An 18,320-nucleotide genomic window follows, 5' to 3' on the forward strand; every position below is an offset into this window, starting at 1 on the left:
ACACAAAGGTTTAACAACTTGTAAATAACAATTTTATTTATAATTTATTTTACGGGCTTTTTTTTTTCTTCTTTATAGCTTGTTTACTTACATATTTGATTTATAAATAAATATAGTAAGACGTGCTATAGTAGACATGATCACTTAGAGCAACTCCAATGGCAAGCTACAAGGTCTTGTAGCTTGCCTTGCCACATCGTTTTTTTAAGCAACACGACTTTTAAGCTACAACGTCCTCCAATGGTAAACTACAACAAATCTGGCTTAAAAGGGCCCACATAACAAATAAATATCATAATTTTTTTTTTTTTTATTAAATACTAATTTATTCCAAGCATGTAGCTTGACAAAGATACACCTGCTTACAAGCATGGACGTATTTCTATACTCCAATGGTGAGCATACCGCTTAAATATTTAGAATAATTGCAAGCAGATCCCTAAATGTTACCATTGGAGTTGCTCTTACAATTTAAGGTATCATGTTTACCAATAAATGCTACTTTAGCATTGTCACAAATAGCCATATGACTAAATAATTTTCCCATTAATGATTGTCCTGTATACTTGAGATCAATGTCAGCTATTTCAATACCCTCACATGGAGTTCTTTTGCTGCAAGTGAATGAAACTGCTATATTTGCAATACTTGTACCCTTTATGTTCTTGAAGTGGATATTACTCACTTTCGCATTATGAGGCTGTCAAACAAATTTAAACCAAATGCCTTAGATCATACCAAAATATTTATATATATATAAGAAATACACTACAAGAATTCAGGATTCGGACGACTAACCTTGTCAGGTGTAGAGAGGTAATCTTGTTTGATAGTTAACGCAGTATGTACTTGGTCCATCACCAAATCCTCAAAGTTTATGTCACTTACTTGACCGAGTGCTGATTGTGGACGAGGGTTGATCGTAACAGCAGATTTTGTTGCTTTGAATGTGCAATTGGTTACTTTGACTTTGTTAACGTTATAGTCCGGAGTTTCATGAGCCTGGGCTCCAACACTGAAACAAAAACCGGCCTCATACGTAAATCTCCCTTTGAGAGTTGAGACGGTATTAAAAAAGATAATTGATACAGAAATAAATATACCGAATGCCGTGTCCGTAGTTACAAGTGAGTCCACTAATGGTCACATCTTTAGAACCACCAGATACGGTAACACAAGCATCTCCAACTTTAATTTGACTATTAGTTACCGTAACCAAACTTGACATACTTATGAAGATGGCATCAGAGCGAGCGACAGGTCTCATATTTGTAGAATCAAAGTTAACATTAGTAATAGACACTTCATGACTATTATCAACCAACACATGAAATGACTCTGGATTCAAGGATCGTACCCCACTCATTTCAAACTTTACCACCTTGAGAAGCGAGACACTCTGCAATGTACGTATTACCATGTGTGTATATATATATATATATATGTTAGTCGATTGACAATTGTTAATTAAATTTTGAATTAAAATGGTTGGCTAAAAAAAACATTATAACTTACAGGCATGAGTTCGCTGTAAACAAATGGTTTCTCAGGGTCCATAGGAGTGACCTGGGAAGAAGGTCGTGTAGCAGCAATGGAGCCACCACCAACGAGTTTAGCACCCTCGACTTCTTCGAAAACTAATAATTGGTTGTTAGGAAATTGACTAACATCCGGATCCGCAATAATGTTTCCTTGTAGTTCTACGGTTACGCTAGATTGACATGGCCCGTTAAATATCACTTGTGCCACCGCATATGTTCCTTTCGGAATTAATACGGTTGCTGGTCCAATGCTATTGCAAGCCTTTAACCATGCTTGTATAAATGCCTGGACACACACAATTTTCAATTTTTTAGTAGTGGACATCCAGCCAGGACCCCTGGCCTTGGACCGACCCATATTTTTTTGAAATAATACACTGAATTTTGTGTTTATTTTGTTCAAGCTTCCTAGTAGAAACAATAAAAGAAAAAATTTACCATTCCGACACTTGATTCGCCATCTTCATTGTACACGGGTTTTCCATCGCCCTTGGCTCCGAATTTGGTAACATCAAAAACAGTTGGTGCACTAGAAACAAGCCTAATAGCTTTCGCATGACATAAGAAGAAAATAAATCCTAATACAAGGGCTAATGTTTGGCTAGATAATTTTGTGTTACTCGTCATTTTTCTCTTCTACAAATCACAAATTGAAAAAGAGATTGATAAATACAATTATAATTTATGATTTTACTGATTTTGTAAGGACAACTAACTAACGTTGTTGGCTATTATTATCATTAGTTATATGTTAATTGTTTTTTACGTCTATTATTAATCCTCATTTTGAGGTAAAGAGATTTGTTCGGCTTTTTCCTAATTTTAGTCTTTATTATGTCCTACAATTCCCTTTTATACTATTAAAAGAAATCGACATTGATTAAAATAGAATAAAAACTAGTACAATGTTTTTAGTTCGTTGTAAAGGGTAGAACTACCCAAATTTCCAAAAAAAAAAAACATTTAAGATTATCGATTTTTGCTACCCAAAATCCTTAAATATGGACCTTAGCATAAGTATAAAACAATATAATGAAAATTCGCTACTCCAAAATTCTATTTCTAGGTTCGCCCCTGAATTAGGTCTCCTGAGAGACGGTCTCTTCAATAAACTTATTGAGAGACCATTTTACAATTTCAAGAAAAACTGGTCCCAGACCCAAAGGTAATAAAATAGGTACAAATCATGATTAAAAATAAAATAGATACATTTATTACGTAAATTAGTACGAAACTATAATGTTACGACCAATAATAAAAGGGTCACGAAAAGAAAATAAATGGATATTAAAGATTGGTCTCTCAATAATTTAAGGGGTGATTGGTTCGGAAGTTTGGAATGAAATGGAATGAATTCTAGTCATTCTAGTGTTTGGTTGGGGTATTTTGGAATGAAGTTAGAATCCTAATGGAGTCTCATTCCACACCAACTCCTTGGAATCCCATACTCACCTCCTACCTATGGATTCAAACTCCATTCCATCATGTTTATTTTTCTAATGAACCAAACATGTTTTGGAAGGTATGGAATTGGAACCCCATACTTCTATGATTTCTCATTCCAATCCATTACATTCCTAAGTTGTGAACCAAACGACCCCTTAGTTTCTCTCCTAAGTTTTGGCGTTTATAATAATTAGGTGTGTGTTTCTAGCTAATTTGACCTCGTGCTAACGACATCTATCTAAACCAAAAGGACAAAGAAACTTTGTAATCATTGTTGAACCATACAGTATATATGTTTATGTTTTGATGATGTCAAGGTGCTTTATAATTTACATATAATCGTTGCGCGTAATCGTTTCTTATTAAGTCTTTGAGATTAGAGTTATTTATTACAAGCAACAAAAAAAAATTGTGATGGAAGTATATAGTGATCAAGCCTCAACTGAAGATCACATTATCTGAAGATTCATTCAAGTATTATATGAAGACGAAGACCGACTAAAGATTAGTCGAGCTTGGATGATGAAGTAGCCTATACTCGAAGATCTCCTATGAAGATTAGAATCGTATAGGTGATTATCTCGTAATGATAACTAAGAGTAAATTTCTCGTATTAGTGAAGTTATAACTTTACAGCAATAACATTACTAGTAAAAGAGCTCATTGTTATAGCTCTTCTACTATAACATTGAGATGCTGAGTTTATTATACACGACATATATTGTTTCAAAATTTGTTTTTAAAAATTGTTTAAAGTTTATTTTAAATGTTTTAGTAAGAGTATTTATTTAATAAAGCCCGGTTTAGTGCGGAGTTCGGTTTTATGTTAAACGTTGGTATCAGAGCCTCGTGCTCTTGATTGCCTAACCGCAAAGAGGCTGATCTATCTTGTTCTTATTTATCTTATCGTTTTATATTCCGCTGCCTATCATGTGATAAATAGATTCCAAATATCTCAAGTGTCCCGTCTTTGATGGGAAGAATTATGGATTGTGGAAAAACATGATGACTCACTATGTGAAAGTCATGATTGGGAGTGCTGGAGGATTATCCAAAACGGATCGCACAAAATCTTGGTTGCATCCACTGAAGGCATGGCCTATGAAAAGAAAGAAGAGGACTATGTCGAGGCCGACTACAAGAAGGCCGATTCTAAAGCAATAAGTCTATTGCAAAACGGCATGACTTCTACATAGTTCGATCGGTTTTCTTCGTGTTCAGCGGCCAAGGAGATATGGGATGGGCTTGTATTAGCTTATGAACGTACTTCCATTGTTAGGAAGCACCGTATATGTGACACCCCCATACTCCAAGTGCCTTACCAGGACCACTCAGGTATAAAGATGTCACCATCTCGGTTTTCCGAGGCAATGATAATCAAAAGACAATAAAGAAACAACATTTAAATAGTATAAAGTTTAGTGATTACAATCCAAAACCAACTGATAAAATACGAATTACATGTTCTCAAACCAAATTTCTAACAACTAATCAAAATGTCTGACAACTACTCAAAACTACAGCGGAAGGCTCTATCATCTCGTGGTGACACATCCCAGCTAGCCCATAAGCCTCGACTCATACCTGCTCAACAACTGCTCACCATCCCCGAATGGATCACCACAGTTTTTCAAAACAAAGACGGGGTCAGTACTAATCACACAATATATAAAATCACAATAAGACAGAAACCAACACAGCTCAATCGTCACATAACCCAAACTCCATAATCAACTCCTCATCACTGACTACACATTAAAGTGTGTAGCCTGTGGGATTTATCTGTATGCATCCCTTTAATTTTAAGGACTATAACGAATTATAACATGATGAATTACTAGTCATAAAATAAAATGCATAAACAAGATCGTAAAGGATTAAGAAATAACCTTCGGTCCTAGCAAAATCGGCCTAAGAACAATATCGCAATGATATTCGCCTATTAGTTGCACCCAAGACGATATGAGAAATGCCCTTAACTTGTTGCTAGAATCGATCCCCAAATTTCAGTAAATTAAATTAGGGTTTATCGTTTTTGGGTTTTTGATGAGAGGCAAGCAAATGGGAAAAATGAATTAGGTTAGAATCATCTCCCTTTTCTCCCCTATAAACCGTGTATATGGAAGATTAGGGTAGATTTCTTCTTCTTCTTCTAATTTTCGGCCCATTACCGAATTTAGGAGAATTAATTTCTCTTATTTTCGGTTATTTCAAAAATGTAAAAATGTGTTAAATATAAATTGTCATCTAGTGAGGATCGAACCCATAACCTCTTGGTTTGAGTACCCTCACTATTACCACTATGACACATTCATCTTGTTGATATTAAATATAACCGATTACATTTAATTACGAATTAACATATTAATTCGTCCAAGCTAACATTACATACATATAATTAAATATAACTTATTATATTCAATTTACGAATTGACAGTTAATTCGTCTCAACTAATATTATTTAATCTTCATTAAATAATTGTCTCATCAACACATTGACTAACTGTTTAGTCATATAAGGCATCAATGTGATTATATTTCTATAACCACATCTCTCAAACACATCCTATAGGTGTGACCTTTAGGGACCAGTTGATCACCGCCATCTGTATGATAATAACGTCAAACTTTCTAGCAAGCCAACCGTTATTAGGTAATCGTTAATCAACTGATTAAAATACGAAGTATACCCTTGTGAACCTGTAAGAGATTTACAAATGTTATCACACTAATTTGTGGAGGACACAAGCTCCAACAAACTCCCACTTGTCCTCACAAGTGTATGTGCGATAACCGATTCTCATATCCTAAAATTTCTCCCACTCAATGTAAAACAATTTGCAAATCCGTATTCACAAAGGTCATATTTTACAAGCGATCATTATCAAGAGTGATTTTCCCGACTAGAGAGTAACTTAACTGATAAACGAATCATCATTCGAGCATGGCCATGCATTTCAGTTACAACTCCTCGAGTGGCCCTGAGAAATAACTATATCTGATAAGGGTTGGATATTTTCCTCAACTCGAATCCTGCAGATGTAAGCACGAGTATGAAATGACCCGGAAAAAATCTACTTAGCCTCCGATTCTACGGCAGACCGTGAGAAAGAAACCAAAGTCACCCAAAAACTGCCTTAATCTCAAGAGACAGTCGATAGTCAAAAGAATCGACTCTAGGAACACAATGGATGTCCTATCCACGACCTGGCACCGAATGTTTTTAAACATTTAGGACTCCATTACGTTGTCAGAAAAAAAAATTGTCCTACGAGGTATCGTTATAATCTCGTATTTGTGAACGATCAGTCAACCGTTTGACTTATGGCTCGTTGAACCCACCATCAATCGACTGCACAATATAATAGCCAGAGTTATCAGCTCTTGGAGGCGATTACGGACCAAATAAAATATAATGTAATTCAGTTCACTTTGTGGCGTTCAAAGTTGTCAGTATAATCCACATGAAAAACAAAATATTATAATAAAACGATGAAGTTATAAATAGTATATGAAAAAGATAATGTATCAAATTCATAATCAACTACTACAACTCAGGAATGCGTTTAATTCCCATGGAAATAACGTGCCCTTCATGCTTATCAAAATTCAACGGTTTAGTGAGAGGGTCCGCGATGTTATCATCCGTCGCAATCTTGTCAATCACTATCTCTTCTTGCTCCACATAATCACGGATCAGGTGAGCTTTCTGATGTACATGTCTAGATTTGTTGCTAGACTTAGGCTCTTTAGCCTAGAAGATGGCACCTCTATTGTCACAATAGATGGTGATCGGGTCATTCGAACTAGGAACTATCGTAAGTCCTTGTAAGAATTGACGCATCCATATCGCTTCCTTAGCTGCTTCCGAAGCGGCATAGTACTCGGATTCAGTGGTAGAATCTGCTACAACACTCTGTTTGGAACTCTTCCAGCTGACCGCAGCACCATTAAAAGTGAAGACGAACCCGGACTGAGATTTTGAATCATCTCGATCCGTTTGGAAGCTAGCATCTGCGTAACCGATTGCGTATAGCTTAGTATCGCCTCCATAAGTCAATACCTTATCCTTAGTCCTCCGTAGGTACTTGAGGATATTTTTAACAGCTATCCAGTGTGTTTCACCTGGATTCTTTTGGTACCGACTCGTCATACTCAATGCATATGCCACGTCTGGACGTGTGCATATCATGGCATACATGATTGATCCTATTGCTGATGCATAAGGAACACGACTCATGCGCTTAATCCCTTCAGGCGTCGTGGGTGACTGAGACTTGCTCAACTGCATCCCAGACGTCATTGGAAGGTTCCCCTTTTTGGAGTTGGTCATGCTGAACTTCTCAAGAATATTATCCAAAAAAGACTCCTGACTAAGTGATAACATCCGTCGTGATCTATCTCGGTAGATACGGATTCCCAAAATGCGCTGTGCCTCACCCAGATCTTTCATCTGGAAATGGTTCTTCAACCATTCTTTAACCGAAGATAGGAGAGGAATGTCATTCCCAATCAGGAGTATGTCATGGACATACAATATCAAGAATACAATCTTGCTCCCACTCGACTTGATATATAAGCATGGTTCTTCGACCGATCGAGTGAAACCATACTCTTTTATTACCTGGTCGAAACGATGATTCCAACTCCGAGAAGCTTGCTTAAGTCCATAAATAGAGCGCTTAAGCTTGCATACTTTCTTAGGATGTTCAGGATCTATGAAACCTTCGGGTTGCACCATGTACAACTCTTCCTCCAAATAACCGTTTAAGAAGGCGATTTTCACCTCCATTTGCCAAATTTCATAATCATGAAAAGTGGCAATCGCTAAGATTATCCGAATGGAACGTAGCATGACTACAGGTGCAAGAATCTCATCATAATGCAATCCGTGCACTTGAGTGAAACCTTTTGCCACTAGTCGTGCCTTATAGGTATCTGGTTGCGCGTCTACAGAACGCTTTATTTTGTAAAGCCATTTGCACTGTAGAGGTTTTACCTTATTAGGTAAATCAACTATCTCCCACACGTTATTCTCATACATGGAGTCCATTTCGGATTGCATGGCTTCGAGCCATAGCTTTGAGTCGGAACAGGCCATAGCACCTTTATAGGTAGCGGGTTCATTACTCTCTAGGAGTAAAACGTCATTCTCCTCGACCATACCAATGTATCTGTCCGGAGGATGAGAGACTCTACCCGACCTCCTAGGTTCCTCGGGAATATTAACCGTGTCATCAGTTGGAGGAACAACTTCCTCCATCCGTTCCTCGGTTCTTGGTTCTGGAATCTCCGACAGCTCGAAGGTTCTATTACTCGTCTTGTTCTCGAGAAATTCTTTCTCTAATAACGCCGCACTAGCCGCAACAAAAACTCGATGTTCGGTAGGCGAATAGAAGTAATGACCAAATGTTCCTTTTGGATAACCTATAAAGTATGTCTTGACCGATCGTGGGCCGAGCTTATCCTCGTGTCTTCACTTGACATAAGCCCCGCAGCCTCAAACCCGAATAAAGGACAAGTTAGGTACCGTTCCCTTCCACATTTCATATGGAGTCTTGTCGACAGCTTTAGTCGGACTTCGGTTAAGTATAAGAGCAGCTGACAAAAGAGCAAAACCCCATAATGAATCAGGCACTACCGTGTGACTCATCATGGATCGAACCATATCAAGTAAGGTTCGATTTCTCCGTTCGGACACACCATTTAATTGAGGTGTTCCAGGTGGAGTTAACTGTAGAACGATTCCACAGTCTTTAAGGTGTTGATCAAACTCATTTGAAAGATATTCGTCACCCCGATCTGAACGGAGTGCTTTTACCTTTCTACCCAGTTGGTTCTCAACCCTGTTCTAGTATTCCTTGAATTTCTCAAAGGACTCACTTTTATGCTTCATTAAGTAGACATATCCGTATCTACTCAAATCGTCCGTGAAAGTGATAAAATATCTATAGCCATCTCTAGCGGTAATTGACATAGGTCCACAAACATCAGTATGTATGAGTCCTAATAGGTCACTAGCGTGCATTCCAACACTTTTGAAGGAAATTCGAGTCATTTTGCCAATGAGACATGATTCACACGTGCCATATGTAGAAAAATCGAATGCGGGAAGAGTCCCATTATCGACGAGTTTCTTTACGCGTTTCTCATTTATGTGTCCCATTCGACAATGCCATAGATAGGTTTGATCTTTGTCACCAACCTTTAATTTCTTATTACTCATGTGTAATACTTCCGTGGTTTGATCTAAGATGTAAATTCCATTCATGGAAACTGCTTTGCCATAAATCATTTCATTGAAAGAGAAAATACATCTATTATCCTTTATTGAAAATGCAAAACCGTCTTTAGCAAGTACGGAAACAGAAATAATGTTCTTAGACAAACTGGGTACATAGTAACAGTTATTTAAAAATAACTCAAAACCACTAGGGAGTTGGATTACATATGTTCCCTTCGAGACAGCAGCAACTCGTGCTCCATTCCCGACTCGCAGGTCCACATCACCTTTTTCAAGAGGTATGATGTTCTTTTGGCCCTGCAAATGATTACACAGATGAGAACCACAACCAGTATCAAGTACCCAAGTTCCGAAACTTGCATGGTTAATCTCAATCATATGAATATAAGATGACATACCAACAGGAACGACGCGGCCTGCTTTGATGTCCTCACGGTAGACGGGACAGTTCCTCCTCCAATGTCCAGTCTTGTGACAATGGTGGCACTCAATGTCACCGCCCTTGCTCTTTGCCTTGCCCTGTGAGCCACTAGTTTCACCGGGCCCACTCTTACGGTTTCCTGGCTTTTTAAACTTTGGCTTACCTACAGTTAGGTTGCCATGAGCATTGCCCTTACCTTTACCCTTGTTGGAAATCGTGAGAACATCCTGCTTCATGCTCCCACTCAATTTCATATCCTTCTCGGTCTGTACGAGAAGGAAGTGTAGCTCATGAGGACTTTTTTTCAAGTCATTCATGTAGTAGTTCGCCCTGAAAAGGGCAAAACCATCATGAAGAGAATGAAGCATTCGGTCAATGACAATGCTCTCACTGATTTTACAATCAAGAGCCTCCAGCTTCTCGACATTCTCAATCATGTGAAGAATGTGTGGGCTAACCGGTTGGCCCTTCTGGAGTTTCGCATCAAAGAAGCGACAGGTATGCTTGTATGTAACGGTTCTCGGTGCTTTTGAGAACTCGTTAGTGAGCGTGGTGAAAATCTTGTTCGCACCTTGGGCAATGAAGCGTCTCTGCAAATTGGTTTCCATTGCAAAGATGAGTACGTTCTTCATCGCACCCGCTTCCATAACAAAGTCAGTATAAGCGAGTGACTCGTTGACTCCTGCATTGGGGCCTGGGTTTACCGGTATTGGCTCAGTTAAGTACCTGAGCTTACCGTCAGCAATGGCGAAGATTCTCGTAGTCTTGCCTCCCGGTCCGCAAAGTTGGACCCGTCGTTTTTTTCGACGGCGTGTGAACTGATTCATTTGGTCCATGAATAATTTCAGCCAGGACTCGCGTCCAAGTGTAGCACTAGGCATTTGGATTGCGTTATTTCCAGACATTTTGTTGTAACAGTATTATCAAAATAAATGTGTTCTACACTGCGAGAAGAAGAATGAAAATAATAAGCATGTGCATCGTTTATATTTTTAAGTCTAATGAACTACTGTCATAACGCGAAGACTCAAAACATTTATACAATTGACCTTCCTCAAGAATTATATAAATGATCCCAAGACTCAATTATCTGTAAATTGATAAGCTAACCTTTTAGCTAATTCTACCGTTAGAATTCTTGGTCGATAAATTTCTGTAAATACTATCTTTAGTCCATCATAATCACGAGAAACTCTTCGGACTATAATGTTGAGATAAACTAAGTCAACACAAACTACTTACCCAACGTAGAAAGGGTCATATTATGCCTACCGACGAAGAAGGGATTCATAGTTGTTTGCCCTTATAAAGACTAATCTCAATTTCCGTTTTAGAGGAAGATCCCATCAACTTTATTTTAATTCATTTTAAGTGAACTAATATCTAGCATGCGTTAATGATTAAACTAAGATGATGGCTTAATAAACATGTGACATCTGTATGTCTATGAAAACTAACATACAACCTATATGTGTCAATTTTCATGCATTTTAGTAGGTGGTTTGGTTTTAGGCGGAATATGATGCATAATCTATCATGTGAATGAAAAGCAATAGGAATGAAAAACGTAAAAACAATAAAAAGTCCTAGTGTGGCCTATCCTATCAAAATGAACATTAAATACAAGTTTGGAATCCATCCTTGGACCCGAGATGCTTATCTCGATGTTCCATCTTGATCCATGTAGCGGGAGTGAGCTCCAATCTCCATCTTTAGTCTTCTTCAAAAATTACAATAAATAAATTTACATAATAAACCTATTTATTACATTCTAATTTCAAAACTCAAAACTAAAGAAAAAATAAAGGAGATTTGAGATCTCATAATTACATAAAAAATCATGTTTCCTTCATTACGAAAACATAATTTGACTAAGGCCACACTAAGTATTACAAATTACAACCGATTGCAAAAAAATACGTAAATAAATTCATTCAACGATTCATTCAACAAAAATAAAATGCATCAACTAAAAATAAATTAAACATACATGACACAATTCCTTAATTATGTTGATTAATTTATCCAAACCACCTATTTAAATTAACAAATTAAGTGACAATTCCTCAATTAATCACATTAATTTCAAACTTAATTCATATTAAACTTGTAATATGAATTTAATCCATCAATATTTTAAACTGCTTTAAAATAATTAGGTATCTATTAATTATGAACCGCTTCACAATAATTAATTATACATTACATTTACAATGTATAATTAATAATTATTGGCCAAAAACAAGAAGAAAAAAACAGAAATTTTTTTTCCTTCAATAATGCCCTCGGCATTACGGAAAAAAAAAAAACAAAAACAAGCCTTTTTTTTCTTCTTTCGGCAAAACAGCAAAAACAAAACAGCCCGTTATATTTTCTTCTTTAAACACGGTTTTTCTGTAAAAACCAAAAAAAAAATTTTTTTTGTAAAACCTGCTCAGCGTGAACAGTAACAGAGATAAATTTTTTTTTTTTTTTTTATTTCTCGACTGGATGAACCGAAACAACAACAAAAAAACAGAAAACCTAATTTTTGTTTATGTCTCGACTGGAAAAAAAAAACAACAGCCCCAAAATTTTTATCAATTCGGCAAAACCGATTTCCATTTACATCTCGATTTAATAAATCGAAACATCTACAAATTATCATATTATTAACTTTAACTGATTAAAACAACAATATGAAAGAATCAAATAGAAATAAAACAAAAAAAAAAAAAAACGCAACAACACGGTTGGAAAAATTTTGTTCTCGGCATAAAAAAATTCAGTCGTGCAAATTTTTTTTTTTTTTATTCGAAACCCTAAAATTGATTACGTCCAATTTTATGAAAATCATGAAAATTAAAATTCGTGGCCTTGGCTCTGATACCACTTGTGGGATTTATCTGTATGCATCCCTTTAATTTTAAGGACTATAACGAATTATAACATGATGAATTACTAGTCATAAAATAAAATGCATAAACAAGATCGTAAAGGATTAAGAAATAACCTTCGGTCCAAGCAAAATCGACCTAAGAACAATATCGCAATGATATTCGCCTATTAGTTGCACCCAAGACGATATGAGAAATGCTCTTAACTTGTTGCTAGAATCGATCCCCAAATTTCAGTAAATTAAATTAGGGTTTATCGTTTTTGTGTTTTTGATGAGAGGCAAGCAAATGGGAAAAATGAATTAGGTTAGAATCATCTCCCTTTTCTCCCCTATAAATCGTGTATATGGAAGATTAGGGTAGATTTCTTCTTCTTCTTCTAATTTTCGGCCCATTACCGAATTTAGGAGAATTAATTTCTCTTATTTTCGGTTATTCCAAAAATGTAAAAATGTGTTAAATATAAATTGTCATCTAGTGAGGATCGAACCCATAACCTCTTGGTTTGGGTACCCTCACTATTACCACTATGACACATTCATCTTGTTAATATTAAATATAACCGATTACATTTAATTACGAATTAACATATTAATTCGTCCAAGCTAACATTACATACATTTCATTAAATATAACTTATTATATTCAATTTACGAATTGACAGTTAATTCGTCTCAACTAATATTATTTAATCTTCATTAAATAATTGTCTCATCAACACATTGACTAACTGTTTAGTCATATAAGGCATCAATGTGATTATATTTCTATAACCACATCTCTCAAACACATCCTATAGGTGTGACCTTTAGGGACCTGTTGATCACCGCTATCTGTATGATAATAACGTCAAACTTTCTAGCAAGCCAACCGTTATTAGGTAATCGTTAATCAACTGATTAAAATAAGAAGTATACCCTTGTGAACCTGTAAGAGATTTACAAATGTTATCACACTGATTTGTGGAGGACACAAGCTCCAACATAGCCCTGCCGGAGTATCCATCGCAACAGGTTACTCCACTCCGCCAGTGGGGGACCGCAGCCGTTCCCACCTAATCCCAGCTCATCTCCATTGAGCGAATAACCCAAATCCATTAATGTGCACATCCCTTCTATGGAGGGTTCGACAGAAGGCGAATAATGGGCGTGAAGCCACTCCCGCAAGTGACCCCACTCAGTCAGGGACGCACCCCGAAGAACACAGACAGATACAATCAATCACAACCATCAACAGTAACCAATTCGAACAACTGTCACAATACGAGTATGAGACTATACAACAATCACAACCAACAATCAACACCTAATGTGACTAATACTGAGTAGGGAAACCCTACCGGGAATGCAACACACGCAGACGATCTCAACAGCTATATCAAAATCTCTCTTCTACGAATCCTCCTCCTAACATACAGTCACATAATTACTAACAATCACAAAATCATCAAAAACCCCAATCCCCCAAATTAGGGTTTAAACAAACTTAACTAATTACTATAAAATTGGTACGTAGATCTTACCCTCGACGAAAGTATCACAAGTATGCAGAGAACAATGGAATCCGACCTCTCAAGCTCCGGGATTTGTCAATAATGCGAAGGACGCGAAGAACGTAGTTTGAAATCTCTTTTGAGTGTATTAGGTTTAATAAAAGTGTTTAGGGAAGATGACGGAAAGTTATATATACTCATTCGAATTATTAACAAAACCCGACAAAACATTACCCGTAAACCGAGCTACTCGATCGAGTAACTGACGTACTCGATCGAGTGCCACCTACTCGATCGAGTGCCCAGGCTACTCGATCGAGTACCCTACAGGCAGACTACTGTTTCTTAACTCAAAACACCCTTACTTAATAGAGTAAGGCCCACTCGATAGAGTACCCAGAGACTCATAAAACCGTAGTACTACAGTCTTCCCTCCTTAAAAAGAACTTCGTCCCCGAGGTTCAAACCACAACAAAGAAAAGATATACTACCATGTTCCCGACACCACAATCAAAACAAAACTCAACATAAAAACTCCGAGACATACTACCAACCAACTCAACCCGACTTAAACCACTACTAACTATACCAAAAACAACTTAAGGAAGATGTAAAAACTCTTCGCGATCATCTCCTACCCCCCCCCCCTAAAAGAAACAAGGTTACGGCCCCGTAACCATACATACCTGATCAAAAAGGAAAGGGTAACGCTCTCTCATGGCCGCCTCTGCCTCCCATGTAGCTTCCTCAACCTCATGATTGGATCACAGGATCTTAAGCAAGACTGTCTCACCATGTCTAGTCTTCCTAATCTTCCGGTCAAGAATCTGCTTAGGCACCTCAAGGTAAGACAAGGACTCATCTAGCTCTATGCTCTCTGCCTCTAACACATGTGACGGATCACTCACATACTTGCGCAGCTGAGATACATGAAACACGTTATGTACCCTATCCAAACAAGACGATAAAGCCAAACGATAAGCAACCTCTCCAACCCGGTCTAGGATCTCATATGGTCCTATGAACTTCTGACTTAGCTTGCCTTTCTTCCCAAATATCATAACCCCACGCATAGGAGACACTTTCAGAAGAACCTTGTCCCCAACCTGAAACTCTATATCCCGGCGATGTAGATCTGCATAACTCTTTTGCATATCCTGAGCTGCTCTCATCCTCTCTCTGATCATCTTAATCTGCTCAACCATCTCATATACCATCTCTGGTCCTAAAACCACTGCCTCAGCACTGTCGTCCCAACAAATCGGATTCCTACATCTCCTCCTATATAAAGCCTCAAATGGCGCCATGCCAATACTAGTGTGATAGCTGTTATTGTAAGAAAAATCAATCAAATCTAACCTCTGTTCCCAGCTACCACCAAAATCCATCACACAAGCTCGTAACATATCCTCAAGAGTCTTGATTGTTCTCTCTGTCTGACCATCTGTTGCAAGATGAAATGCTGTACTCATCTTCAATGTCGTTCCCAAAGATTCCTGCAACTCTTTCCAAAACCTTGAGATAAACCTCGCATCTCTGTCAGATACTATGTCTTTAGGCACCCCATGTAACCTTAGCACATTCTTCCGATAAGCCACAGCTAATTGTGCTTTAGTCCATGTATCTTTCATTGGCACAAAATGAGCTGACTTTGTCAGTCGATCTACTATAACCCATATCATGTTGTTACCCTGTTGACTCTTTGGCAAACCCACGATAAAATCCATAGAAATGGATTCCCACTTCCACTCAGGTACCTCAAGAGACTGAATCTTACCTTGTGGTCGTCGCTGTTCCCCTTTAACTCTCTGGCATGTCACACAAGCTCGTAACAATGTGCCTCTGTCATGATTGTCTTTTTCAGCTCCTCATCATTAGGGACACACCAGCTCCCATCAAACCTCAAACTACCATCTGTATGAATAGAGAATCTAGACATTGTCCCTTTCTCTACTCCAGCTCTCCACTCCACCATCTTAGGATCCAACACCTGTTTACCTCGAATATCATCATAAAGATCAGGCTGCATTGTCAAATCTCCCATGGCATCCCCTTTCTGGATCATATGTATCCCAAACTTCTCAACCTCATCTCTCAACCTCATCAAAGATATAGCTATGCACAAAGCATGTACACTCTTCCTGCTCAAAGCATCTGCAACTACATTGGCTTTCCCTTCATGGTAGATAATATCCATGTCATAATCGCCAATCAACTCCATCCACCTCCTCTGTCTCATGTTCAACTTCTTTTGAGTGAAGATGTACTTGAGACTCTTGTGATCTGAAAATACCTTAAAGGTCGCCCCATAAAGGTAATGTCTCCAAATCTTGAGAGCAAACACCACTGCACCCAACTCTAGATCGTGTGTAGGATAATTCTCCTCATAAGGCTTCAATTGCCTAGAAGCATAGGCAATGACTTTACCGTTCTGCATCAACACACATCTCAACCCATTCTTTGAGGCATCTGTATAAACCTCAAAGTTCTCACTCCTTTTAGGCAACGCTAAGATTGGAGCTGTGGTCAAACGCTCCTTTAGTGTTTGGAACGCCGTCTCACAACTCGCATCCCAACGAAACTTGTTCTCTTTCCTCGTCAAAGCCGTCATAGGTCTAGCAGTCTTGGAGAAATCCTTCATCAACCGTCTGTAATATCCAGCTAAACCCAAGAAACTCCGGATCTCAGCTATATTCTTTGGTGCTTTCCACTTGGTAACTGCCTCAATCTTTGCCGGATCCACAGCTACCCCATCCTTAGAGATCACATGCCCCAGAAAACTAACTTTCTCTAACCAGAACTCACACTTGGACAACTTAGCATACAACTCATGCTCCCTCAAGGTCTGCAACACAATCCTCAGATGCTCATCATGTTCCTCCTTAGTCTTGGAGTAGACTAAGATGTCATCTATGAAAACCACCACAAACTTGTCCAAACACTGACTGAATACTCTGTTCATCAAATCCATAAACACAGCCGGTGCATTAGATAACCCAAAAGGCATCACCACATACTCATAATGGCCATACCTCGACGTGAAAGCTGTCTTTGGTATGTCCTCATCTCTAATCTTCACCTGATGGTATTCCGATCTCAAATCGATCTTGGAAAAGACTGATGCACCGCTCAACTGATCAAACAGGTCATCTATCCTTGGCAAAGGATACTAGTTCTTCACCCTCACTCGGTTCAGCTCCCTGTAATCGATGCACAACCTCAGACTCCCATCTTTCTTTTTCACGAAAAGAACTGGTGCTCCCCACGGTGATACACTAGGTCTAATGTATCCCTTATCTATCAGATCATCTAACTGCTTCCTGAGCTCCTCTAACTTCTTAGGACCCATCAGGTATGGTGCCTTAGAGATTGGCCCCGTCCCCGGTTTCAGCTCAACACTTAAATCTATCTCCCTCTTCGGCGGCAACCCCGGAATCTCCTCTGGAAAGACATCGGAAAACTCCCCCACAACTGGTATCTGATCAACTTTTGGACTCTCTATCCGGTCATCTCTCACATGGCACAAGATCATCGGGCACCCCTTCCTCAGATAGGACTTCAAGGTCACAGCTGCAATCAACTTAACTTTGGGTTTGACAACAAACCCACGATACACTAATGCCCTTAGGACCGCTAAGAGACACTTTCTTTTGATTAACAGTCTATCTTAACTTTGTACTTCCCTAACCAATCCATCCCGACTATCATCTCAAAACCGTCAAAAGGAAACTCTAGCAAGTTTACAGGTAGATCGACTTGCCCAACATCATAGATACATCCCTAAACAACCTCCCACATGTTACAGACTCTCCCGAAGGTATAAAAACTTTCTCACTTACAGACTCATATTCTCTCAAACCCAACTGTTTAAGATGACTCGAAGATAAAAACGATTGTGTGTGGACAGCGGGCCGCCCACGGGGGCGCTTGGTGAGAAACGAAACAAGCGTTTGCATTTTGTATGGAGTTGCCACCAATTTTTATGGGAAATTGGAACCGTTCGAATACCTCGTGTCATGTCAAGACACAAAGTAGTGACATGAACACTAAGCAATCGTTACCCTTAGCATTCTATGTCTAGAATGACTCTCGTGGATGCCAATGAACACGGGTGCTCACGGAGATCTGGAGTAAGGGGTGAGGGTACGTATTAGGAAGCTCTTTTGATCGAACACCTAATCCCGCCCGCCTCGATAGCGGCCTCTACTAATGATTAGGGAGTTTATTCATACTTGATATATCGTCGGCCATATGCATGCAATGCAACATCCATAGATTAATCCTAGCATGTGAGAATTTA

General features: G+C 38.4%; 1 protein-coding gene across 1 annotated transcript; it reads right to left on the reverse strand.

Annotated features, from left to right (window-relative positions):
- Positions 1–298: 298 nt before the first annotated feature.
- LOC141603316 (exopolygalacturonase-like) lies at positions 299–2,242 on the reverse strand. The gene is made up of 5 exons (XM_074422893.1): positions 1,980–2,242; positions 1,516–1,827; positions 1,104–1,399; positions 799–1,015; positions 299–700 (listed from the first exon to the last, which is right to left on the reverse strand). Exons 1-5 carry the CDS (start codon positions 2,166–2,168, stop codon positions 440–442), a joined length of 1,275 nt encoding a protein of 424 aa, XP_074278994.1. The 5' UTR covers positions 2,169–2,242; the 3' UTR covers positions 299–439.
- Between the last annotated feature and the right edge of the window lie 16,078 nt (positions 2,243–18,320).

Source organism: Silene latifolia, chromosome 1 (assembly GCF_048544455.1).
Source record: "Silene latifolia isolate original U9 population chromosome 1, ASM4854445v1, whole genome shotgun sequence".
NCBI lineage: Eukaryota > Viridiplantae > Streptophyta > Magnoliopsida > Caryophyllales > Caryophyllaceae > Silene > Silene latifolia.

Coding starts and splice junctions, on each gene's coding strand:
- LOC141603316 (XM_074422893.1), bottom strand. CDS start 2,168: ATGACGAGTAACACAAAATTATCTAGCCAAACATTAGCCCTTGTATTA. Junction 1,828..1,979: donor GCGAATCAAGTGTCGGAATG/GTAAATTTTTTC, acceptor GTGTGTGTCCAG/GCATTTATACAAGCATGGTT. Junction 701..798: donor ACCTCTCTACACCTGACAAG/GTTAGTCGTCCG, acceptor TTTGTTTGACAG/CCTCATAATGCGAAAGTGAG.